General features: G+C 44.5%; 2 protein-coding genes across 3 annotated transcripts; one reads left to right on the forward strand and one right to left on the reverse strand.

Annotated features, from left to right (window-relative positions):
* Positions 1–3,330: 3,330 nt before the first annotated feature.
* Positions 3,331–25,958, forward strand: PSMD9 (proteasome 26S subunit, non-ATPase 9). Of its 2 annotated transcripts, none has more exons than XM_004276701.3 (6): positions 3,331–3,585; positions 7,410–7,512; positions 11,389–11,600; positions 13,668–13,769; positions 25,163–25,251; positions 25,572–25,958. In XM_004276701.3, the coding sequence occupies exons 1-6, from the start codon at positions 3,448–3,450 to the stop codon at positions 25,597–25,599; spliced, it is 672 nt and encodes a 223-aa protein (XP_004276749.2). In that variant the 5' UTR covers positions 3,331–3,447; the 3' UTR covers positions 25,600–25,958. The 2 variants fall into 2 exon arrangements, with proteins under 2 accessions (XP_004276749.2, XP_033296781.2); XM_033440890.2 differs by having other exon boundaries at positions 3,373–3,585; positions 7,413–7,512.
* On the reverse strand, positions 16,418–17,334 carry LOC101278422 (60S ribosomal protein L6-like). Its single transcript, XM_049698113.1, has one exon. The coding sequence runs from the start codon at positions 17,322–17,324 to the stop codon at positions 16,470–16,472; it is 855 nt and encodes a 284-aa protein (XP_049554070.1). The 5' UTR covers positions 17,325–17,334; the 3' UTR covers positions 16,418–16,469.
* Positions 25,959–25,965: the final 7 nt, after the last annotated feature.

Raw genomic sequence — 25,965 nt, forward strand, 5'->3', positions numbered from 1 at the left:
TATTCTGTGTGCCCCTCCAAGGCTCTTCGCTCTCTGTCTTACTCTACGCCCTAAGCCCCTTTGCTCTCCGGCAATCAGAGGCTCCAGCAGATGAGAGGAGACGGGAGGAGACTGGCAGTGGGGAGATGGGGGGTGGGGGAGCCCCCTCTGCCAGATGTTTTTTTTTAAATATTTATTTATTTGGCTGCTCTGGGTCTTAGATGCAGCATGTGGAATCTTTAGTCGTGGCATTTGGAATATAGTTCCCTGACCAGGGATTGAACCCGGACCCCCTGTATTGGGAGCATGGAGTCTTAGCCACTGTGCCAGCAGGGAAGTCCAGAGCTGGATGGATCTTAAAGGAGGAGCTGAAACCAGCCTGACCTGAGATGATGTCCTAGAGAAGGGATGAGCAGGTGCTAAGACCCAGTGCTGAGAGAGACTGAGCAATAAATGTGCCAGAAACTGCTGGCAATTTAGTGTGGCTGGATGTGTGTGTGTGTGTTGGGGGTGGGCGTAGGGGTCAAAAGTCAAGCAGGGATCAGAAAGGTCTTGAGGGATAAGAAAAGGTGCTGGAAAGCCATTGAAAGCTTTTAAGCAGCGGAGTGACCATGTTATTCCTTGGGTAGGTTATTCTGGCTGCTGTGTGGAGAACGGATGGAAGCGGCAGCTGGCAGCTGAGACAGGTTGAGGGGCCTCGGAAATCTGGGGTGGTGAGATGAGAGCAGAGGTGGAGGTGATGGAAAGGCTTTGAGAGCTATGAAAGCATATGAAGGGACAGGATCTAGGTCCATTATAATAATAACAACTTAATAGTGACTTAAAAAGTGACTTAAACAATAGCTCTGGTTTCCGACTGTATAGGAAAACAATTTTTTTTTGGAAAAATAAATTTCAAACCCTCACTGAGATTTACCTATTGTTACATTTTGCCTCTTTTTCTCGCTCTCTCATTTTATACATACATACATACATATGTGTGTATAGCTTTTTTTCCTGAGCAACTTGCAAATTTGTTTCAGAAATCATTGACACTGAACCTCTAAACACTTCAGCATTTATTTCCTTTGAATAAGATTTTCTAATATAATCACAATACCATTATCTTACTAAGGAAATTTAATAACCATACACTATAATATGAAGTCCATATTCAAATTTCACCAGTTGTCTTTTTTTTTTTTTTTTAATTTATTTGGCTGCACCAGGTCTTAGTTACGGCATGCCGGATTTCTTAGTTGTAGCATGCATGTGGGATCTAGTTCCCCGACCAGGTATGGAACCTGGGCCCCCTGAACTGGGAGCGTGGAGTCTTAGCCACTGCACCACCAGGGAAGTCCCCTAATAATGTCTTTTAAAGCTGCTGTTTTTTTTGTTTTTGTTTTTTGCGGTATGCGGGCCTCTCGCTGTTGTGGCCTCTCCCGTTGCGGAGTACAGGCTCCAGACGCGCAGGCTCAGCAGCCATGGCTCACGGGCCCAGCCGCTCTGTGGCATGTGGGATCCTCCCGGACCGGGGCACGAACCTGCGTCCCCTGCATCGGCAGGCGGACTCCCAACCACTGCGCCACCAGGGAAGCCCAGTTTTTTATTTTTAAAATTCAAAGATTGTGTGTTGCAGCTAGTTATTGTGTCTCTCTCTTTTTTCTTTTCTTGCATCAATGTTAGAAATGTTTACTTAAGAGATAATTGAGGCAGGAGTTCCCTGGTGTTCTGGCGGTCCAGTGGTTAGGACTTGGCGCTTTCACTGCAGTGGCTGGGGTTCAGTCCCTGGCTGGGGAACTGAGATCCCGCAAGCCATGGTGTGGCTGAAAAAAAAAAAAAAAGAGATAATTGAACAAAATGTAGGAGGCCTAATGTAATCAGTTCTACTTTTTTCTGTGTAAAGGTTATTTTAGCAACTTTTTATTTTGAAATAATTTCAAAGTTACATAAAAGTTGCAGTGATAGTACAAAGAATGTTCCTATATGTTTCACCCGGAGTCACCAATGATTTACACTTTGTCACATTTACCTTTTCATTCTCTTGTCTACAAATCTATCTACATGTATATATAGAGATTTTTTTCTGGACCATTTGAAAGTTAGTTGCTTCTCTTGCCTCTAAATACTACAGGGTGCATTTTCTAAGGACATTGTCTTAAATAACCCAATAGGAGTATCAAAATCAGGGAATTTAACGTTGGTACTATATTCAAATTTCCCCAGTTGTCCCAAGGATGTTCTGTATAGTGTTTTTTTTTTGTTTCTTTTTTTTTAAGGGAACCAGGATCCAATCAAGGATCACATATTGCATTTAATTGTTGTGTCTCTTTAGTCCTTAATCTAAGTGATTGCCTAGTTTCTGTGTGGATATTTCACAATAATGACCTTTTTGAAGGGTTCAGGACAGTTGTTTTGAAGAATGTCCCTCAATTTGGGTTTGTCTGCTTGTTTTTCATGACCGGATTCAGGGCAAACATGTTTGACTACGACATAGGTGATGGTGTATCCTTTTCAGTGCAACATCTTAGGGGGGACATGTTAAGATGTTAAGTTTCACCATTTGGTTAAGCTGGGTTCAAATTTGGGCTGTTTATTTTTCTAGTTGGGCAAGTGGATTATTGAGATGGTTTTCTCAGCTGTCAAATGAGGGTAATAATAATCCTCATTTATGAGGTTGTTGAATTCATACACATAGGGCCCTTAGAACAGTGTGATGCACTGTAAGTATTTGATAAATTATTAGTATTACTATTACTGTCATCATCAATACTATTTGTACTAAAATTTATAGAGACCTTAATATGAGACAGGCACTGAGTCCAGTGCTCAATACTTTACCCCTCCAGTACCTAGGACAGTGTATGGTACAAAGGAGGCATTCAATAAATATTTGTTGGCAAAATGTCAGCACTATGAGATAGATTGCTATCAATACCCAACCAACTCACAGATGAGGAAACTGAAGCTCAGAGGAGTGAAGTAGTTTACCTAGGTCACTACTGGCAGTAAGAGGCAAGAGCCCAGATTTGAACCCAAGCTTGTAGGCTTTGTGAAACAGGGCATGAGGAATCTGACTATTTTGTAAACCCTCAAGCGCTGTGTAGATGCAGAGCTGAAATGGAGCACCATGCACAGTGCTCAGGTACATACATGCAGTAGGCGCTCAATACATAGCTGAATGAATGAGGAAAGAAAATGAATTAACTAGGAAGAGTTCATCATGTCCTGGTCGCGGCCAGCGCTTGGGTGGGACAGGGAATCCTTCCGTCTTTATACCTCCCCTCCACGAGTCACCACAGGACCGCGTGTTCCCGCATTGTGGGGCTTCCGGTGACCACGCCCCGTCGACAAACCACGCCCCTCGCTTTTCCAGGCTCCCGCGAAAGGCCGCGGTGTTTTGGCCCGCGGGCGGAGCCGTAGGCACAGTTTCCTCGGGCGTCCGGGGTCGGGAAACCCGCAGTCAGGGCTCCCGGGCCGAGGTTCACGATGTCGGAGAAGAAAAGGAGGGAGAGCGGAGGCTCCCCGGAGGCCAGCGGGGTGACTGCCAGCGACATACAGGAACTGATACGGCGCAAGGAGGAGATCGAGGCGCAAATCAAAGCCAATTATGACGTGCTGGAGAGCGTGAGTGTGGGCACGGGGCTTCCGGGCGGGCGTGGGAGGCGCCCGGAGGCCTTCCCAACCCGGCCCCCAGACCCGGGGCGGGGACTGAGAGACCAGGGCGGCCTCCGCTTGAGCTCTCAGCTGTGGATCTCTCCCTCCCTGGGAGGCCCAAGGCGCAGCAATTGTGGCCTCTGTGGGCAGCAGACAGTGAGGCAAATAACGTGAATAACTAGGAACAGTTAGAATTGATGTTCTAGCAGGTATTTGTGGAATTCTTGTTGGGTGCTGGGCGCAGTTGTTAAGCGCTTGACATTGGTTAACTCGTTTAATCCTCCCAACAACATTTTGAGGTGAGTTCTGTCATTTCCCCCATTTTAGGGATGAGGCAACAGAGGCATTACTTAAACCTGCCTCAAGTCACAGGGCCAATAAGTTTGCAGAGGCAGGGTGATAATCACCTCTATCATCAGTCCTTGTTGAACGGTTACCAGATGTCCTGTGCTTTACTAACCACTTTACCTCAGAGCTTTTTAAGCTTTAGTGTGTATTCGAATCACCTGGAGAGCTTGTTAAAATTCAGATTCTGTTGGCGGACAGATGTGTGGGAGCAGCTACTGCATTTCTAGCAAATTCCCAGCGATGCTGATGGCACTGGTCTAAGAACCCAGCTTTGAATGACAGGAAAGGCTCGTTATCCTTATTGTATAAGGAGGAAACTGAGGCCCAGAGTGGGGAAAATCCTTGCCTAGGGTCAGGTAGGTTGGAAGTGGCAGTGGTGGGGCTAGTTCTTAGCTAGCCACACCCCACTGGCTCCAAAACGGATACAGTTTTTCTTAAGCCACCTAGTATAAAACCACAGATCAATTTACCGGGGAAGAGTAAATGAATTACATTCTATGTAGGGCGGATGGAATGCATTTTAGGTGATGGGAGTAAGATGAAGTATCATATGGAGGTCAGGGTACCATTTTACTGGGCGCTGACTATGTGCCTGAAGTGGGCCGGTTTATGTATGTGTTATATCGTGGAATCCTCTCAACTACTCTGTGAAGTTGGTTTGTTACCCTGAGGTTCAGAAAGGGGAAGTCACTTGTTCAGAGTCACAAAGTGGGATTCAGATCTTACGCCTGTTGAACCCAGAATCTGTGCTTTCAAGTGTTGTGCCAGCAACTTCTCACACCTTAGTTACTTTGCTACTGCAGGCAGGATATGCTCTATCTGTATACGTCCTGTACTGTTACTCCCTTGATATTTTTTTTTAAGTTGCCTCACTTTTTTACTTAGTTTTATTTTTAAAGGAAATCTTATAACTTCACAGCATATGAAAAAATGAGACTCTCTTTCCTTAAATATAAAAGTGTATATCAAGGTGATCCCTTCAACTCTCTGTCACCTGATAAATGGATAGCTGAAATGTGGTCTATCCATACAACGGGATATTAGCCAATAAAAAGGAATGAAGTGCTGGCACATGGCTACAAAAGTGCATGAATCTTGAAAACGTTATGCTAAGTGAAAGAAGTGCATCACAAAAAACCACACATTTTATAATTCCCTTTATATAAAATATCCAGAATAGGTAAATCCATAGAAGATAGATTAGTATTTGCCAGGGGCTGAGGGGAGGGGGGAATGGGAGTGACTGCTAGTGGGTCTTGGGTTTTTTTTTGGATGGTGATGGAAATGTTCTAAAATTGATTGCGGTGATGGTTTCATAACTCTGTGAATATTCTAAAAACCATTGAATTGTACACTTTAAATGAGTGGGTTGTATGGTGTGTTAATTATATCTTGATAAAGCTGTTAAAAACAAAATGGAGAGGGCCAGAGATAACAAGTGATCTGGAGGTGATATAAAGACCAGCACCAAATGGAGACTTTCTCCCTGATTATTGAAGGGTTGAAGATAATTAGAAAGGGAATGGGTTATTTAATGCCCTGTGTGTGAGTTGCCAGTGGTGTGAGTCCCAACTTTGGAAAGCAGTGTCTGATGTGGTATTGACTTGGAGAGGCCAGTCAACTCTTAGTCATCATGGGCAGGCATGAGGCAGATACAGATATTTAGCCCCTGGCACATTTATGCTGTATCTATAGAGAGTCCTGCGCTAAGAGAGTATACGAGACCCCCTTCCCCGCGAACAGGAAACAGTAGGTGTAACCCAGAGGCTTTCAGAGAGAAAGGGACAGACATGAATGGAATCCTTCCTCCGTGTACACTTTCAGAGAGAAAGGTACAGACACGAATGGAATCCCTCCTGATAGCACGTGTGTACACTAGGCAGCTGGTCTCCGTGCTGATGATTACAGCCATCACCTATTACTTTCTATGTATATTAATTTCCTAGGGCCATCATAACGAATTACCACAGCTTGGTGGCTTAAAACAACAGAAATTTATTCTCTCACAGTTGTGGAGTCCAGAAGTGCGACATCAAGGTGTTGGCAGGTTTGAGTTTTTCTGGGCGCTCTGAGGGAGAATCCGTTCCATGCCTCTCTCCTAGATTCTGGTGGCTGCTGGCCATCCTTGGCTTGTAGCTAGCTGCATCACTGCAGTCCCTGCCTCTGTCTTCACATGGCCTTCTCTCTGTGTCCCAAATCTCCCCCTCCTTTCTTTTATCAGGATACCCGTCATTGGATGTAGGGGCAACTTTAAATCTAGGATGATCTCTTCTCGCTGATCCTTCACTTAATTATATCTGCAAAGATCCTTTTTCCAAATAAGGTCACATTCACAGGTTCTGGGGTTTAGGACTTGGACATATCTTTTGGGGGCTGCTGTTTACCGCTCTGTGAATGTGCCTGGCACTGTGCTAAGCACCCTACATAGGTCAGCTCGTTAATTCTCAGAGCAGGTGGGAAGGGAGGTAAGTGCCGTTATTCCCATTTTATAATTGAAGAAGCTGAGGCCCAGAGAGGTGAACCTCTTAACCAAGGTCACCCAGATTGTATGTGGCAGAATTGAGCTTGAAATCAAAGTCTGACTGAAAATCCCTGAAACATGTCATATAACATGTTTCATTGCTTTTGTGCACCATGCTCTGACTTATGTAGGAAAAGACTTTAAAACATTAAAACAAGGGAATTCCCTGGCGGTCCAGTGGTTAGGACTCTGCGCTTTCACTGCCAAGGGCCCAGGTTCAATCTCTGATCAGGGAACTAAGATTCCACAAGCTGCGCGGCACAGCCGAAACAACAAACAAACAAACGTTAAAACAAATGTATTGTTTTCCATAGGGAATACATTGCCGTGGTCAAAATTCAAAATCTACAAAAGGATACATAATAGAAAGTCTCTCTCCCTCTGCTGTCCCCTAGCCTCCCCGTTCCTCTCCCCAGATGGCAACTGGGGTTCCAGGTCAGTGTTCCTTCCAGGGATGAAAAGCCTGTTTGAAGGCCCCTTTACATCTCTTTTCATTTTCAGAGAACCAAAGTCCTGCCTCAGCTGGGTGCTCTTTGAGGTTTTTACTCCCCTCCAGCTTCCAAGGCCACCAGCCAGGTGTCAGCTGCCCATAGGAAGGAGGGTTTGGAGGAGTGGAGGAAGAGGCTGGCCTTGGGGGTGATGCTCAAAGGAGTCTTTAGTTTTATCTGCACTGCTCTAACTTCAAAAAAGGAGAATGGATTCGTGCATTACTGGTATTATTAAAAGTCAGTTAAAAAATGGTGCCCACCACAGAGAGCAGTCATGAGAGGATGTGGGAAAGGACCTGGTCTGTGCCAAGTGATCAATATATGGCCTCTCTCGTTACCGTCACCTTTATTATGACTGCAGAGGACGAGAGTCTGGGGAAAGAGGCCCGAGGACTTCATACCTGTGAAATCTTTTTGACCTCATTTCTTCCCTCCAGCAGAAAGGCATCGGGATGAACGAGCCACTGGTGGACTGCGAGGGCTACCCCCGGGCAGACGTGGACCTGTACCAGGTCCGAACCGCAAGGCACAACATCGTCTGTGAGTGACCCTCTCTGGGGATGTTCCCCCACCTTGCAGCAGGGGATGTTTAAGGCACACAGAGAAATCGCCAGTGTTCCATATTATCTACTTCCTTGGCTTCTGCCTTGATGGGATCATCTCACTGTCCCCATCGAGGGACTGAGAACTAAGGGGGCGGGTTAGACTCTAGGGGTCTGTCTTTATGGTTTCATTTTTCATTTTGTTTTTAGGGCCTTTGCTTCATTGCGGAAACTTTTATTGCAATAACAACAGAAACCCAAGTCAGATATTGCTTACGATCCCAATCAAATCAATTACGTCTTAGGAAGTACGTTTAGCTATTAATGATAGTGACCTAACTATGGTCACTCAAACAGAAAATAGCTCAGTTCCTCAGTAAAGACATTTGGAGATAGGCAGCGCAGGGCTGGTCATCAGAAACTCAGGCTCTGCCATCCTTAGGCAATTCATCCATCTTCAGGGTCACCATGTCCATGTTCCAGGCAGGAAGAAAGGGAAGGAAGAAGGTAGGAAGGGCACAAGCTCCTATGCCAGCTGGCACCCCTCCTGTAAAGGATCTGTCCTGCGAGTCCCACTCCCACCCCCTGCATCAATTTCTGCTTTCCTCTCATAGGCTCCTCTGCCTGCAAGAAATGTACCCCACAATGGGCATGTTGCTATCCTAAATAAACTCTCTTATTTATGTGTGTGTATATGTATTGTATGTATGTATATACGTATGTATTTATTGTCAAGGAACAGAGAGAGTAGAGATTGGGTAGTTTATTAGTCTTCTGTTTCTGCTGTAACAGATCATCACAGACTTAGTGGTTTAAAACGTCACAAATTTATTATAGTTCTGGAAATGAGACATCCAAGTGGGTCTCACTGGACTAAAATCAAGGTGTCAAGCAGGGCTGTGTTCCTTCTGGAGGCTCTAGGGAGAATCCATTTCCTTGTCTTTTCCAGCTTCTAGAAGCTGCCCACACTCCTTGACCTGCAGCCCCTTCCATCTTCAAAGCCAGCAGTCACATCTCTCCAGCTTCTGGGTTTGGCATCACATCTCTTTCTCTCCCTCTCCTGCCTCCCTCTTTCACTTATAAAGACAGTTGTGATTACGTTGGGCCCACCACCTGGATAATCTCCCCATCTCAGGGCCCTTAACTTAATCACACCTGCAAAGCCCCCTTTGCCATGTAAAGTAGCAAATTCACAGGTTCTGGGGATTTGGATGGGAACCTCTTTGCGGCCACTTTTCACGCTGCCACAGGTAGGCAACCAGCAGTCTCTACCACAAAATCATATTAGAAGGGAATTTATCATCCACCTTTCTCCCTTAATGACTTCTGTTTTACCTGTGAATCTTGACTCTATATACAGCGTGCTTTGGTCTAAGGCCAGGTTTCTCAGCGAGAGTACAGGTAGCCCTGGGGTGAGACACAGCTGAAGATGCCAAAGTTTCCTCAAAGTCACACTATGATCATAGGACTTCTTAGAGCGTCACTTTTCCTTGAAGATGTTGGGAAAAGAAGCATGCCATTTTAATATTAAAACAAATAGGAAGATACAGAGTAGGGAAAAACCGTGTTAAGACAGTCAGACTGGAGGGAAATTTGGGGCTTTTGGCTAAACCCTTGGACGCCCCAGCGAAGCAGTCCACTTGCTCCCCAGTTAGGAGGATTCTGGGAGAAATTTGAGAAGCCCTAGCCCACAGTGTGAGGGCGGGCACCGACTTATTTTTTTCCAAATGGTTGGCCTGATGTTACAACACCATTTAGTCTGTTCTTTCTCCGTTAATTTGAAACACTAACAATATTGCATATTAAATCTTTAGACGTGCTTATGTCTCTTTCTGGGCTTTTTGCTCTGTTCCGTTGATCTCTCTTTTTGGGTGCTAACATCATGCCATCTTAATGACTTTAATATGCGTAAGAGTCTGTTTGAGCGATTCCTTATTGGTCTTCTTTTGAAAAACTAGTCTCACAAGTTTATTTTATTTAAAAAATAGACTTTTTTTAAAAAAAATTATTTATTTTTGGCTGCATTGGGTCTTTGTTGCTGCGTGTGGCTTTCTCTAGTTGTGGTGAGCAGGGCCTACTCTTCGTTGTGGTGCGCGGGCTTCCCATTGCGGTGGCTTCTCTTGTTGCGGAGCTTGGGCTCTAGGCGTGCGGGCTTCAGTAGTTGTGGCTCTCGGGCTCCAGAGCTCAGGCTCAGTAGTTGTGGCACACAGGCTTAGTTGCTCCACAGCATGTGGGATCTTCCCGGACCAGGGCTCGAATCCCTGTCCCTTGCATTGGCAGGCGGATTCTTTAAACACTGTGCCACCAGGGAAGCCCTAAAAAATAAACTTTATTTTTTAGAACAGTTTTAGATTTACAGAAAAATTGGGAAAATAACACAGAGAGGTCCCGTATACTCTGTACCTAGTTTTCCCCATTACTAGCATCTTCCCTTAATATGTTGCATTTGTTATAATTGCAAGTTTGGTTTTTGAAATGTACTTTGGAAACATTTTGTTCAAGGAAAAAAATTTTTTTGAATTCTGATTAGAATTGCAGTATATGGTGTATGAAGTCATTCATTCCTTTACCCAGCAGCAGTAGCTTGAGACTTACTATGTGCCAGGCCTCTCTGAAGGCTCTGGGGTCCTCGTGGAGCTTATCACCTGGGGGACCTTTTCTAGTCAGAGTGACCGTGTATTATACTGACACCATTTTAAGTCTTCCTGCCCAGGTTTATGTCTTCATTTATTCAAGTCTGGGCTCTTTCTCGTGTCTGCACCAGTGGGTTGAGTGCTAGAGGCTCGTAATGCCTGAGGGCCTTACCTGTTCTCCAAAGTGACAGGAGCAGAGGAACAAGGTCAGGTAGCCTTGCGTGCCCACAGTCCAAGGTGCCTGGAAAGTCTGAAAGTCTGTGGCCTATGGATGCTAGACGTGGATTGGCAGGCAGTGCTGGTTTGTTCAGGCCTCTGGAACTCTTCACAGGGAACTGGCTTTTTTTTCTTTTAAGTTTTTTTTTTTTTTTTTGATGTGGACCATTTTTTAAACGTCTTTATTTAATTTGTTACAATATTGCTTGTTTTATGTTTTGGTTTTTTGGCCACGAGGCATGTGGGATCTTAACTCCCTGAGCAGGGATCAGACCTGCACCCCCTGCGTTGGAAGGTGAAGTCTTAACCACTGGACCACCAGGGATGTCCTAGGGAACTGGCTTGAATGAGGTGCCGAATCCAGAGCCATAGAGGAAGTTGTCTTTAGGTTAAAAAAAAAGTTAACCCAGCTCCCAGCCACTCTGGTAGCCCGGCCTGCAGAGATGACTTGCTTGGCCCACACAGTCCTTCCCAACATCCTGAGTTGACTGTCAGTACTGAAAAAAATCTGAAGGTTTCACCCCCAAACTCCTAATTTCCAGCTTTGCTCCCTGTTGCCTCTCCCAGACTGAATATCACCAGTCACGTGTTGGTAGACTTGGCATCATTTTTTCTTCTAGAGGCATTACGAGAAAAGCGAAAGCCTTCTTAGCCCAGCCTGCTTTACTCGTGTTTGACCCTTGTGAGCGTTTGAGTTTGTGGCCATGGATTCACCTGGTCAGTTCCCTCCTTCTGCTCACCTCTCAGGTCTCAGCTGAAACGGTGCTGCCTTTGGGGAGCCTTCCCTGATCTCCTAGTCATTGAAGTCATCAGGTGTCATTGCAATCACTTGTCCCACAGCTGCTCTCCTTGCAGGACTGTAAGCTTCATGAGGGCAGCCCCTCTGTCGTGTTCACAGATAGGTCCTCAGCTTCTAGCACAACGTCTGGCATATAATAAGTGCTCGTTGAATAGTCAGTGAATGAACGTGTGGGTCTTGTGTCCTCAGCTGTCTTCTCGGCCCCTGACACGGTGCTCTCCTCCAGGCTTGCAGAACGATCACAAGGCGGTGATGAAGCAGGTGGAGGAGGCCCTGCACCAGCTGCACGCTCGCGACAAGGAGAAGCAGGCCCGGGACCTGGCCGAGGCCCACAGGGAGGCCATGAGCCATGGCCTGGGCCAGAGCCAGGACCTCAGCCCTGCTCAGGCCTTCGCCATAGTGAACAGCATCAGCCCCGGCTCCCCTGCCAGCATCGCAGTAAGCCAGGGCCTGGCCCCGTAAATCCACACCCCAAGGGTGCTTGGGGGCGGGGGTGGGGGTGGGGGTGGGAGGCTATGGACAGACAGACCCACACTGTCACCAGTGCAGCAGATGCCGATGAAGGCCCGCTGCAGCCCAGCAGGAGTCAGCCCCTGCTGCCCACTCAACTAGCTGCAGAGAGACCCTGGGACACAGGGTGACCCCGGAGAGGGAAAGAGGCTCTCTTCTCAGGGCCGATTTTAGCTGGGCGTTGAGTAATGGACACGAGAATGACAACAGTAGCTGCCACTTGCTGAGCCCTTGCTTAGCACCACGTATCCTGCCAAGTGAGTTATAGCTTCCCTGGTGTCTTTAGAGAAGTTTTAACAGCTTTATTGGGATATAATTCACATACCATAACTTTAACCCTTTTAAGGTACATATATGATTCAGTAGCTTTTAGTGTATTAACAGTCAATTTTAGAATCATTATCCCAAAAAGAAGCCCAGTGTCAATTTGCCATTACGCCTCAACCACCCCATTCCCCCCAGCCCCTGGCAACCACCGGTCTGCTTTCTGTCTCTCTGAACTTGCTTATTTTGGACATGTCATATATGTGTAAATGGAATCATATAATATGTGGTCCTCTATGACTGGCTTCTTCCTTTTAGTATCATGTTCTCAAGGTCCAGCCATGTTGGAGCATGTATCTCAACTTCATTCCTTTTTAAATTTTTTTTAAAATTTTTACTTTTTATTTAAAAAAATTTTTTTATTGGAGTATAGTTGATTTACAATGTTGTGTTAGTTTCAGGTGTACAGCAAAGTGAATCAGTTATACATATACACATGTACATGTATCCACTCTTTTTTTCTTTTTTTTAAGATTCTTTTCCCATGTAGGCCATTACAGAGTATTGAGTACAGTTCCCTGTGCTATATAGAAGTTTATTATTAGTTATCTATTTTATATATAGTAGTGTGTATATGTCAGTCCCAATGTCCCAGTTTATCCCTCCCTCATGTTCATTCCTTTTTACTGCTGAGTTTAATGTGCTGTCTGGATAGACCACGCTTTGTTTATCCATTCCTCAGTTTCCATTTTTTGGCCATTATGAATAATGCTACCGTGAACATGATGTACAAATTTTTATGTGTACCTGCATTTTGTTGTTGTTCAGCCTTAGTCTAGTCTTTTTTTGAATTTTATTTTGTTTATTTATTATTTATACAGCAGGTTCTTCTTAGTTATCCATTTTATACTTATTAGTGGATACATGTCAATCCTAATCTCCCAATTCATCGCACCATCCCCCACCACTTTCCCCCCTTGGTGTATGTGGACCTGCATGTAATATTTAATCCCACAGCCGTTCTCTGGGGTAGGTACTAATCTACCCCATTTCACCCATGAGGAAAAGCCTCAAAGACCTGAAGTACCTTGTGCCAGGACGCACAGTTTCTAGAAGGTGGACCTGGGTCCTGCCAGTCGTCTTTAGTGATCACAAGACTGCAGGTTACACACAAGCTCTGTTTTATTCACCACTGTGTGCACAGCATCTGGCACAGAGCTGTCGTCAGCCTGCGACGAGTATTTGTTGAAGGGATGGGTGAATTGTGATCTGTGCTCTTAGAGTGACAGGATCACTCTAGTCCTGGGTCAGTGTTGTGCCCGTGGCTGCTTGCCTGGGGGCTTTTAGGGCCAATGCATCTAAATTCTGACCCCTGAACAAAATAGGCCAGATGGGCCTGCCTCTACTTGCCCCCAAACCTGGGTCAGGACCCCAGAGAGCTTTTCCCCATTTTCCTCCAGGTCTATACAACTGCCAGCTTTTCTCAGACACTGGGCAGACCTGGCCACCTTTTATTAGACCTGCCCCTGGAGGAACCCCCAGAGGAGGTGGCCCAGTTATCCACTGTCCCTCCCTGCCCGAGGTATCTAAATCCCAGCCTCTTTGCATCGTGCCTGCCGTTCTCCCCTGTAGAAAACACGCTTATTAAATTGGGAGCGTATGGGAGGGTAAAGAACACCAGAAGAACATTTAACCTCTAGCCTGATTTTCTGTTTTCCCTTCTCTCTTTAGGGTCTGCAAGTGGATGACAAGATAGTGGAGTTTGGCTCTGTGAACACCCAAAACTTCCAGTCGCTGCAGAACATTGGCACTGTGGTCCAGCACAGTGAGGGGGTGAGTTGGAGGTATTACATGGCATCTGACCAGTAACCCTGGAATTGCCGGGGCCAGGAAACGTGGCCGGGGCCTTTGACAGCTGCCCTCAGAGTGCCGTTTCTCAGGCACAGTCCCTGCTCGGGGCTTTCGCATTTGCTGTTCCCTCTGCCTAGAATGCTAATCTTCTTCCCTTACCCCCTCACCTTCCTTCCTTCCCTCCCTCCTCTTGTACAAATGCCACCTTCTCAGTGAGGCCTTTCCAGCCACCCTGTCTAAAATACCCCTCTCCTGCTTCCTATCCCCGTTTTCATTTAACAAGGTTTCTTAGACATCTTTTCATTTGGGCACACACCTCGCTCTTTTTCACTGCTGCATAGCACTCCATGGTATGAATGGATAGAAGTTTGTCCACCCGCTGCCTTATCAGTGGATGTCTTGTTCATTTCCAGTTTTATGCCAGTGTGAATAGTCGTGCATACTTGTTCACAACTGTGCACACCTGGAAGTAGAATTACAAGCTCTCAGCAAATGCACACTTAAGATTTTAATAGGTAATTTGAAAAAGTTTTATGAATTTGTACCCTGACCAACAGTATGTGAGTCCAGTCGTCCCTCAGTATCCACGGGGGATTGGTTTCAGGACCAGTGCAGATACCAGAGTCTGTAGATGCTCAAGTCCCGTGGTTGGCCCTCTGTATCCACGGATTGTGCAGTACTGTATTTATTGAAAAAAATTCACATGTAAGCGAACCTAAGCAGTTCAAACCCATGTTGTTCAAGGGTCAACTGTGTATCATATCATCAGCAGTACTCCATTACTGATCTTTTAATAACTTTGCTAAAATGCCATCTTGTTTTAATTTGTATTTTCCTGACTACCAGTGAGATTGAGTACCATTTCTATGAATTGTCTGTTAGTCTTTTTTCCCCACTTATTTTCTATTGGGTTATTTGTCCTTTTTAAAAATTGATTTGTAGGAACTCTTTCTATATTCTATATATTAAATCTTTGCCTGTTTATACATTGCACATGTCTCTCCTGATTAGCTCCTTTTCTTTTAACTTTCTTTATGGTAACTTTGATTACTTGAAAGTTTCTTTTTTTAATTCACTTAGATATCCATTTTGTTAAATTTATTAATATTATAGGGCTCTTTGCTGCCAAAACCATCCCTGAGGATTAAAATAAAGAAATATAGTACAGTGCATAATAGTGTAGTACTGTTCAAACAGTAGTATATTAGAACTTGATTTGTGTGCCTTTTGATAATTTCATTCCTTAAAGATATAATAAAAGTTGAAATTCAAAATAGGCTGCAGCCTTCTAGTTTCTGGCAGAATATGCCATTAAAAAATACTTCCACGTAACCATCTCATCTTGTTTCTCAGTAATGTAACCCAAACCAAACCTTTTTTTGGCAAAGATCCATACTTTGCAGGAGAAATATGGGGCTCAAAGTACAGAGAAATTACTAAAGTTTTTGGTTCCCAAATGAAATCTTCAGTTCAACCGACAATTCTTGGTTTGTCTTGCACCCACACAGCCCCCACTTGGCCACACTGCTCATCCATGTGTAACTCATCAGAAGGCAGGCATCAGGCCAAGAAACAGTTGGCCAGTGTTGGCGCCCTGCTAGAGGTCAGGCCCTCATTTCTGCACTGACTGACACCTTCATCAAGTCTGTACTTATGTGGAAGTTTAGAATTTTGATTTTGTCAAATTCATCAGTTTTTTGCTTTACGGCTTTGGCATTTTGTGTCTTCTTAAAGAAATTCTTCTAGTACTTTTGTCTTTAGCTTTTCTTTAATCCGTCTGGAATGTATCTTTTATTATTATTATTATTTATTTATTATTATTTTTTTGGCCACACCGTGCAGCTTGCAGGATCTTAGTTCCCTGACCAGGGATCAAACCTGGGCCCCCTACAGTGGAAGCTTGGAGTCCTAACAACTGGACTGCCAGGGAATTCCCTATTATTGTTTTTTATAACAGTTTAATTGACGTACAATTCACATACCTTATAGGTCATCCATTTAAAGTGCATAATCCAGTCGTTTTTAGTCTATTCATAGAGTTGTGCACCCATCACCACAATCAATTTTAGAACATTTTCATCACCTCAAAAAGCCTTGTACCTGTTAGCAGTCACTCCCTATTCCCCCCATATATACCAGCCCCTGGCAACCACTAAACTACTTTCTGCCTCTATGGACTTGCTTATTCTGGACATTTCATATAAATGGGATCATACAATATGTGATATTTTATGACTACTTTCACTTAGCATAGTGTTTTCAGGGTTCATCCATGTTGTAGCATGTGTCAGGAACTCATTCCTTTTTTTAAAAAATAAATTTATTTATGTATTTATTTTTGGGTGCGTGTGTCTTCCTTGCTGCGCGCAGGCTTTCTCTAGTTGCAGCGAGCGAGGGCTGCTCTTCATTGCGGTGTGCGGGCTTCTCATTGCGGTGGCTTCTCTTGTTGCAGACCATGGGCTCTAGGCATGAAGGCTAAAGTAGTTGCGGCATGCGGGCTCAGTAGTTGTGGCTTGCGGGCTCTAGAACGCAGGCTCAGTAGTTGGGGCGCACAGGCTTAGTTGCTCCGCGGCATGTGCGATCTTCCTGGACCAGGGCTCCATCCCGTGTCCCCTGCATTGGAAGGTGGATTCTTTTTTTTTTAATGGACCGAATTATTTAATTAGGTTCTTTGTAAGAAGTTTAGAACACTACTTTGTGAGGATAAATTCTGTTTGTAAGAGCGAACACAGAGCGGAGGTAGCCCTGGAGTTGAGGAACAGCTTTGATTCTTTGCAGAATTTGTGAGTCCACAGCTTTCTGATCAACCTTCCGCTGCTCTGTAATCTCGTATTTCTCTCTCTCTGTGTCGAAGATCTCACCTTCCTGGTGCCTGGGCTTATGCAGTTTCTTCTTCTTGAAGTAAGTACCAGTGAGATGTTCTGGGATTTTCACACCACTGATATCAATTTTGGTGGAAGTGGCAATGACAAATTTCTGGTGTGTTCTCCGCAGAGGAACTCGATTGAGGGACAGAGGCCCAGTCACAAGTAGCAAGCCACTGCTCAGCTGCTTCAGGAAAATGACCCTCTTGCCTTTGTGGCGCCCAGTGAGGATAATCAGAATGGTTCCAGGAGTGATGCTAGCGCGCAGTTTTCTCACGTGCTTACTGAAGGGTTTCTTGCCGTGACTCAACAGCTTTCGAGGCACATCTTCAGTAGGATGATACCTAGGCATTTTGCGAAGTTTAACCACCCGGGTACCACCATTCTTGTCACCACCAACTGGTTTTGTGACAGTAGCAAGAAGCTTCACCTTCTTTTTCTTTTCAACCTTGAATTTAGCTGCTGAATACTTCCTCTTGTACAAGGCCTTTCTGGAATACATAGCCGATAGGGAATATCTGCCAATTCCTCTGACCAGGACAGGGTTTCGGCTGCAGTGGGGCTTCCCCTGCTTCCCCTGCTTCACCTTTTTAACCTTGCCACCAGCATCAGCCTTCTTGGCTTCAGATTTTTTCTCCTTAGTATCTGGCTTCTCAGCCTTTTCACCCACCATCTTGCAAGATGGGAAAAAAGGGCAGGCGGATTCTTAATCGCTGCGCCACCAGGGGATCCCAGGACTTCGTTCTTTTTTATGACCGAATAATATCCCGTTGTATGGATAGACCATATTTTATTTATCCATTCATCAGTTGATGACTATTTAGGTTGTTGCCACTTTTTCGCTATTGTTATAGGGTCATACTTCTGTGAACATTCTGTGTAAGTTTGTGTGTGGTCATATGTTTTCATTTCTCTTGGGTTTATAGCTTATCTGAAATTAGTTTTTCTGAATGGTGTGAGGCAGGGCACCAAACTTAATTTTTTTCCCCAAATGGACAGTAGTTGTCCCAACACCATTTGTTGAAAAGTTAGTACTTTACCCACTCATTTATATTGCCACCTCTGTTCTATAATTCTTATGTGTGCAATTCTTTATTCTGTTTCTTTGATCTGTTTGTTTGGAGCCTTTCTGGGTTCCCCGGAACAAATCCATTTGTTCCTGCTCTGCTTCCCTTTAACCCCTGGCTATAAAGGGTGTACTATTTGTCTATTGGTGAGTGAGAAATCACCCCAGAGCTTTAACAGCTCGAAGCATCAAGCATTTATTATCTTATACAGTTTGGGCGGTCAGGCAGCGTCCAGGAGCCATGTAGCTGGGTGGTTTGGGCTCAGGGTCTCTCATGAGGTTGTGGTCAGGATATAAGCGGAGGCCATAGTCATCTGAGGGCTTGACTGAGGTTAGAGAATCTGTTTCCAAGATCCCTCACTCACATGGCTGTTGGCAGGAGGCTTCAGTTCCTCATCACAAGGGCCTCTCCACAGTGCTGCTTGAATGCCCCACAGCGTGGTGGCTGACCTCCCCAAGAATGGGCGGTCCAAGTGAGAGCAGAGAGGAGTCAGCAGCACCTGCTCTGACTCAGTCTCTGAAGATTCACACTCTCACTTCCACTTTATTCGTTAGAAGCGACGAAGTCCAGCCACCACTCAAAGGGAGGGGAATTAGGCTTTAGCTTTGGAAGGAAGGAATTTCAAAGAGTTTATCCTTGTGGCATGGTACCTTTGTTACCTCTTTACTGTCCAGTCATCATTTTAGTGAGATTTCTAGAGATGATGCAGATGTAGGTTCATTCTGTTATGTTTACCCAAAGTCTCAGTTTTTCTCTCCTTCCTCCCCACCCCACCCCCAGCTTGCTAGTGTGTCATAGTTTACTCACGTCTCTTGGGTACCTTGCTGCACATACTTTTAAACTTTGTAGTTGTCTGGGCTCATTGTTAGTGGTTTGCTTTGTAAATACGTCTTTTTTTTTTTTTTCCTGGTAGAGGTAATACAAACACATGGTAAAAACAGAACCAAAGAACATGGAATGAAAAACCTCCCTCTCCTCCAGGTGCATTTCCTGTCCTCCAAAGGCAGCCACTTTCCAACTGTGTGTCCTTCATACATCAGCACACAGAGCTACTGGTTGCTTTCATTAAGGTCTAATTGACCCACAGCAACATTCCCCCTGTTCAGTGTCCAGTACTGTGAATTTTGTCAACTGTATGTAGTTATGTAAATGTCACCACATGAAGATACAGAGCAGTTCTACAGCCCGAAATGATCTCATGCTTTTGTAGGTAAGCCCTCTCTGCACCCCCATCGCCCGGAAATCACTGATCTGTGCTCTATCCCTGTAGCTTTACCTTTTCCAGAATGTCATATAAGTGAAACTGCAGAGTATAAAGCCCTTTAAGTCTGGCTACTTTCACCCAGTGTCATGAATCTGCCGTTCTTCCACATGGTCACGTGCATCTGTAGTTCATCCCTTTTCACTGCTGAGTAGTGCTCCACTGTGTAATGAGCCCCAGACTCTTCATCCATTTCCCAGTGTGGGGCATTTAGGTTGTTTTCCAGTTTTTGGTGATTACTCATAATAGCCACTGGTTTTTAATTTGTCTTTTCCAGTTAAATATATTCTTAGGCTCTTTATAGGCCTACAGATCCTTTTTTTTTTAAAAAAAACTGAGGTATAACTGACAAATAACATGATATTAGTTTCAGGTGTACAACATAGTAATTCAATATTTGCATATATTGGGAAATGATTGCCACAGTAAGGCTAGTTAACATCTGTCACCATACATAGTTACACATTTTTTTCTTGTGATGAAGACTTCGAAGATTTACTCTCTAGCCGCTGTCAGATATGCATAGAGCATTACCGTATACCAGAATGCACAGTGTGGTGACTATAGTTAATAACACTGTATAAGGCCTTCTTTACAAAAGTAGTCATTGAACGTTTTCTTTTTTTTTGAATGTTTTCTAACAACAGAACCTTTTCTTCAAGTGAAATTTCCTGGGGAATTCCAAAATATCAAACAGATAAAAGCTGAGCTGCTGGGATAAGCTAGAGGGGGTGGGGGGACCTCACGCCCTCAGGGCCCGGGGTGCTCCTGGAACCAGAGCCCAGCTTGAGAATAAGGGGTCTGGGTTTTTATGGTCTCTGCTCTATGAATTAAAAAAAGTTTTTTAAAACCCCACAGCATTCTATTGTTAGACTTTTAGGTACTTTCCAATTTTATGGGAACCTGAAAATTAACACTCTTGTAGACAAAGCTCTGTTTCCTTAGATAATTTTCTAAAGGTGAGTTTCTGGAATGCATATACTTTCAAAGGAAAAAACCCTTAAATTAAAATAATTTTTCTTTATTATAAAAATAATGTGTATTTCATTCAGCCATAAAAAGGATTGGTGTACCGATATGCTATAACATTAACGAACCTTCAAAGGACTTCTGGTAAGTGAAAGAAGCCGAACAGAAAGGGCCACATATTTAATTAATTAATTTATTTAAATTTATTTATTTAATTTATTTATTTTTGGCTGCGTTGGGTCTTCATTGCTACACGCGGGCTTTCTCTAGTTGTGGCGAGCAGGGGCTACTCTTCGCTGTGGTGCACAGGCTTCTCGTTGCGGTGGCTTCTCGTTGTGGAGCACGTGTGGGCTTCAGTAATGTGGCATGTGGGCTCAGTAGTTGTGGCTCACGGGGTCTAGAGCGCAGGCTCAGTAGTTGTGGCGCACGGGCTTAGTTGCTCCGCGGCATGTGGGATCTTCACTGACCAGGGATTGAACCTGTGTCCCCTGCATTGGCAGGCGGATTCTTAACCACTGTGCCACCAGGGAAGTCCCAGAAAGGGCCACATATTTTAGAATTCCGAAATGTCCAGAATAGGCAAATGCACAGAAAGCAGAGACAGAAAGCAGACTGGTGGTTGCCAGGGGCTGGGGGAGGAGGGAATGGGGAGTGATTGCTAATGGGTATGGGGTTTCTTTTTGGGTGATGGAAATATGCTCTGAAATTAGTGGTGATGGTTGGACAAGTCTCTGAATATATACTTTAAAATGGTGAATTTATTGTATATGAATTATATTTCAATAATAAAAATAATGTGTTTTTATTGTGAAAAAAACTCACACAATGCGAACGTATTTCAAGTAAGAATAAAAGTCCTGGATTTCTCCCTCCCTTGTAGTACCTTCCCTGCTCTGAGTCCTGGGCAAGGTGCAGGCGCTACAACAGGGAACAAAACAGGTCAACCAAGGGTCCGTGGGAACATTTTAGTGGGGGAGATGAGCATTAATCAAATAATCACAGATGTGTAATTGTACACTCCAGTGAGTGCTATGAAGGGACAGTTCAAGGTGGCTAGGAGAGCAAATAGTGGGTTTCTGATGTAGTTTGGGGTTGAAGGAGAGTGTTCCTGAAGACGTGGCCTCTAAGTGTATTGAAGTTTATCAAGACTGGCAGGGAGAGGAGCCCACCAGCAGGGTCAAGGCCCTGAGGTGAGAGGATCAGAGAAGGCTGATTGGAACCCAGAGCAAGGAAGAGGGGGAGAGGGGAGGAGGCAGGGCCCTTCTTCAATGTTCCCGAGCAGCAGTAGAGAGCTTCTTCCAAGCTGGAGAATAACAGCTGTAAGCAGCTTCGTGCCTTGAAAAGATTTCTCCAGAGGCCAGGTAGAGAGCTGATTGGAGGGCTGACAGAGTTTTAGCAGCCAGGTCAGGAGATGATGGTGTCTTTGACGAATGGGCTGGAGGTGCAAGTGGGCAAATCAGAAAGACATCTAGGACGTGCCATAGGTAGAAACCCTCTGGATTTCTAGCTCTCCCAGGGCCATCATTTCCAGAACTGGAAACACATCAGTGAAGCTCTCACACATTTTCTGGGTGTGGATGTGTATGTCTACAGTGATTGCTTTTTGAAAAAGAAGTCACAAAGAAGACCTACTCTATGTACCGTTCTCGATGTTTCTCCCTTTGAAGGGATTTCCATGTTGGTACACGTGTATCGGTACACAATGTACCATGTTCCCTGGCTTGGTTTCTCATCGTTCGTTTAACCAGACCCCCAACCTGGACATTTAAGCCATTGCCAATATTTGGCCACCACAAATAGTGGTGTCGTGAATATTCTTATCTTGTGTGAGGGTTTCTGTCAGATTTCTAGAAGTGGAATTACTGGGTTAAAGGCAATGCACATTTACCGATTTGATAGGTGTCGTCAAGGTGTCCTCCCAGAAGCTTGCGTTAGTTCATGTTCTCTCCAGTAGTGTATGTGAGTGCTTATTTCTTGACCCTCCCCAACTGTGTTATTGTCAGTCTTTTATCCTGTGACAATCGAGGTGGAAAATGGTGTCTTTTTTTGTTTTTCATCATGCTTTATTTTTTCTGATTCAGAGATCCCATTGATAGATCTGCCTTAATTTTTTAAAATTATGGTAAAATGTACATAACATAGAATTTACCATTTTTAAGTGGCATTAAGTACATTCACATTGTTCGGCAGCCATCTCCACCACTGTCCCTAGAACTTTTTCATCTTCCCAAACTGAAACTCTACCCATTAAACACTAACTAGTCATTCCCATCTCCCCAAGGTTCTGGCAACCACTAATCTACTTTCTGTCTCTATGAATGTGACTGCTCTATATACAGCCCTCTAAGTGGAATCACACTATATTTGTCCTTTTGTGACTCATGTGTTTCACTTAGCATAACGTCTTCATGGTCCATCCAGGTTGTTACATGTGTCAGAATTTCCTTTTTAAGGCTGAATAATAGGGACTTCCCTGGTGGCGCAGTGGTTGGGCATCCGCCTGCCAATGCAGGGGACATGGGTTTGAGCCCTGGTCCGGGAAGATCCCACATGCCGCAGAGCTACTGAGCCCGCGTGCTACAACTACTGAAGCCCGCACACCTAGAGCCCGTGCTTCGCAACAAGAGAAGCCAACCCAATGAGAAGCCTGCGCACTGCAACAAGGAGCAGCCCCCGCTCACCACAACTGGAGAAAGCCCGCATGCAGCAACGAAGACCCAATGCAACCAAAAATAAATAAATTTATATTAAAAAAAAAGGCTGAATAATATTCTGCTGTGTGTATATACTACATTTTGTTTATCCTGTAATCCATTGATGGCCACTTGGGTTGCTTCTACCTTTTGGCTATAATGCTATTCACCATTTTGGTGAATAATGCTACTATGAAATGGGTATACAAATTATGTGTTCAAGTCCCTGCTTTCAGTTCTTTGGTTATATACCCATATGTTTAATTGCAGGTTGATATGGTTATTCTATCTTCAATCTCTTAAAAGATTTATTTATTTATTTATTTTGGCTGTGGTGGGTCTTTGTTGCTGTGCGCGGGCTTTCTCTAGTTGCAGCGAGCGGGGGCTACTCTTCATTGCAGTGTGCGGCCTTCTCATTGCGGTGGCTTCTGTTGCGGAGCGCGGGCTCTAGGCTCGCGGGCTTCAGTAGTTGTGGCTCGCAGGCTCTAGACCGCAGGCTCAGTAGTTGTGGCGCGTGGTCTTAGTTGCTCTGTGGCATGTGGGATCTTCCTGGACCAGGGCTCGAACTCGTGTGCCCTGCATTGGCAGGCAGATTCTTAACCACTGCGCCACCAGGGAAGCCCTATTTTCAGTTTTTTAAGGAATAGTCATGCTGTTTTCCATAGTGGCTGCACCATTTTACACTCCCACCAGCGGTGTATAAGGGTTACGATTTCTCTACATCCTCACTGACTCCTATTATTTTCTTTTTTTCTTCTTTTTTTTTTTTTTTTTTGCGGTACGTGGGCCTCTCACTGCTGTGGCCTCTCCCGTTGCGGAGTACAGGCTCCGGACGCGCAGGCTCAGTGGCCATGGCTCACAGGCCCAGCTGCTCCGCAGCATGTGGGATCTTCCCGGACCGGGGCACGAACCCGTGTCCCCTGCATCGGCAGGTGGACTCTCAACCACTGCGCCACCAGGGAAGCCCCCCTTTGTTTTTTTTGATAATAGCCATCCTAATGGGTATAAGGTGATATCTCATTGTGGTTTTAATTTGCATTTCTCTAATGATGAGTGATGTAGGCCATCTATTCATGTGCTTATTGGCCATTTGTATATCTTTTTTGGAGAAATGTTTAAGTTCTTTGCTCATTTTTTAATTGGGTTGTTTGTTGTTGCTGTTGAATTCTTTATATATTCTGGATATTAATCCCTTATCAGATATATGATTTGCAGATATTTTCTCCCATTCTGTGGGTTGCTTTTTCACTATGTTGACAGTGTCCTTTGATGTACAGAAGTTTTAAAATTTGATGAATCTTGTTTTAACTTGTAATTTTCTTTGGTATATATTGTACCTACTTTAATTTTTTTGTTAAGGTAATACGTACGCATAGTAAAGAAGAAATAATGGTACAGAAAGATAAAAAAGTAAATGTCTTCTTCTCTTACTCCAAACTGCTAGTGCTTCTTTCTGGAAGTAACCACTGTTAACAGTTTATCTTCCAGAAAACTTTGTATGCACCAAGCAACACATATGTCTATTTATTTATTTAGATTAATTAATTAATTAATATTATTTTTGGCTGCATTGGGTCTTTGTTGCTTCGCGCCGGCTTCCTCTAGTTGCGGCGAATGGGGGCTACTCTTTGTTGCGGTGCGCGGGCTTCCCATTGCGTTGGCTTCTTTTGTTGCAGAGCATGGGCTCTAGGTGTGCGGGCTTCAGTAGTTTTAGCACGCGGGCTCAGTAGCTCCGCGGCATGTGGGATGTTTCCGGACCAGGGCTCAAACCCATGTCCCCTGCATTGGCAGGAGGATTCTTAACCACTGCGCCACCAGGGAAGTCCTATGTCTATTTATTTATTTATTGAATTTTTAGAGCTTTTATTATTATTTTTATTATTTATTTTTAAATTATTATTTTTAAATTGAAGTATACTTGATTCACAACACATATGACCTTTTAGGACATATATTCAAATGGATTCATACTTTGCTGGTTTTGTTTTGTTTTTACTAAACAAACTGCTATTCACTATACTGTATTTGACCAATACCTTATTGAGGGATATTTTGGGTGTTTTCAGTTTTTGAAATTTATAAACAGTCCTGGGATAAATGCTTTGTTCATATATCATCTTGTACTTTTGCAGAATATATCTTATATGCACCTTTTAAAGATGCTTTGTTGTTGCTGGGGGCAGTTGTGTTCTTCCAGGAAGAAGGTACCAAATCTGTAGCCCCACTGCCTGCCCCCAGAGTGCCACATCCTCCACATTCTCACCAGTTGTAGGAATTATGCCTAAAATAAGCATCCTTACTACCAGTCTGGTGGGTGGGACTTCCCTGGAGGTCCAGTGGTTAAGAGACTCCACGCCTGCACTGCAGGGGGTGTGGGTTTGATCCCTGGTGGGGCAACTAAGATCCCACATGCTGCGCGGCCAAAAAAAAAAAAAAAAAAAGACAGTATCTCAGCATTCTAGTATGAATCTCTTTGAGTACTAAGGAGGTTGAACATAAAATGAGCTCATTTTCCTTTCAGAAGCCCCTGAATGTGACAGTGATCCGCAGAGGGGAGAAATACCAGCTTAGACTCGTGCCGACACGCTGGGCGGGAAAAGGACTGCTGGGGTAAAGTATCCGTGTCCGTTCATTCACACTGCAGCGTGCACTGCATGCTTGCTAGACACAAAGCTGCGGGCGGGAGGTGGGGTCGTTGGGAAATGAAGGGAATTTCCAGACTGCCTGTAGCAACTCATGATAAGTCCTTGTGGCGGGAATGAGATTCCAGGTATGGAGGTGGAGGGAGCCCTGGTCGCTCTGGTTCTTTTATTAACTGGACGTTTGCTTTGAAAGAATGAAAGCATGTAGGTGAAAAGCTCAGGACGGCTCACTTCTGATCTTCCTGAATGGAGCCACAAACTTACACTGTTCCTTTTTTTCCCTTCCAGCTGCAACATTATTCCTTTGCAAAGATGATTGTCCCTGGGGAACAGAAACAGGAAAGCATATTCCCTTGCCCCAGACTTGGGTCTAGTGGGCATTTCCTCCTTCTCTTCTCTTCCTGAAGCTCAAGGATCTGGAAGAGGCTGGGAGCCTGAACTTCTAGGTGGTGGAAACGCTGTGGCCTCCCAGTGTGATCTCTTGGGATTAACGCATTGTTAAAAACTAGATTTGTGTTTAGCATCTTCTGCAAATTAGGCCACGGCCCTACATGGGAATCCTCTGGATTGTGAGCAGGTGGGTGGGAGTTATTCTGGTAGGTGCTGATGTGACTTTATGCTTCTAGAAATTTTGTTTTTTTCCCCCAAATAAACAGTTTTACAGTGTTGATATGAGCATGTT

Source organism: Orcinus orca, chromosome 15 (assembly GCF_937001465.1).
Source record: "Orcinus orca chromosome 15, mOrcOrc1.1, whole genome shotgun sequence".
Classification (NCBI taxonomy): Eukaryota; Metazoa; Chordata; class Mammalia; order Artiodactyla; family Delphinidae; genus Orcinus; species Orcinus orca.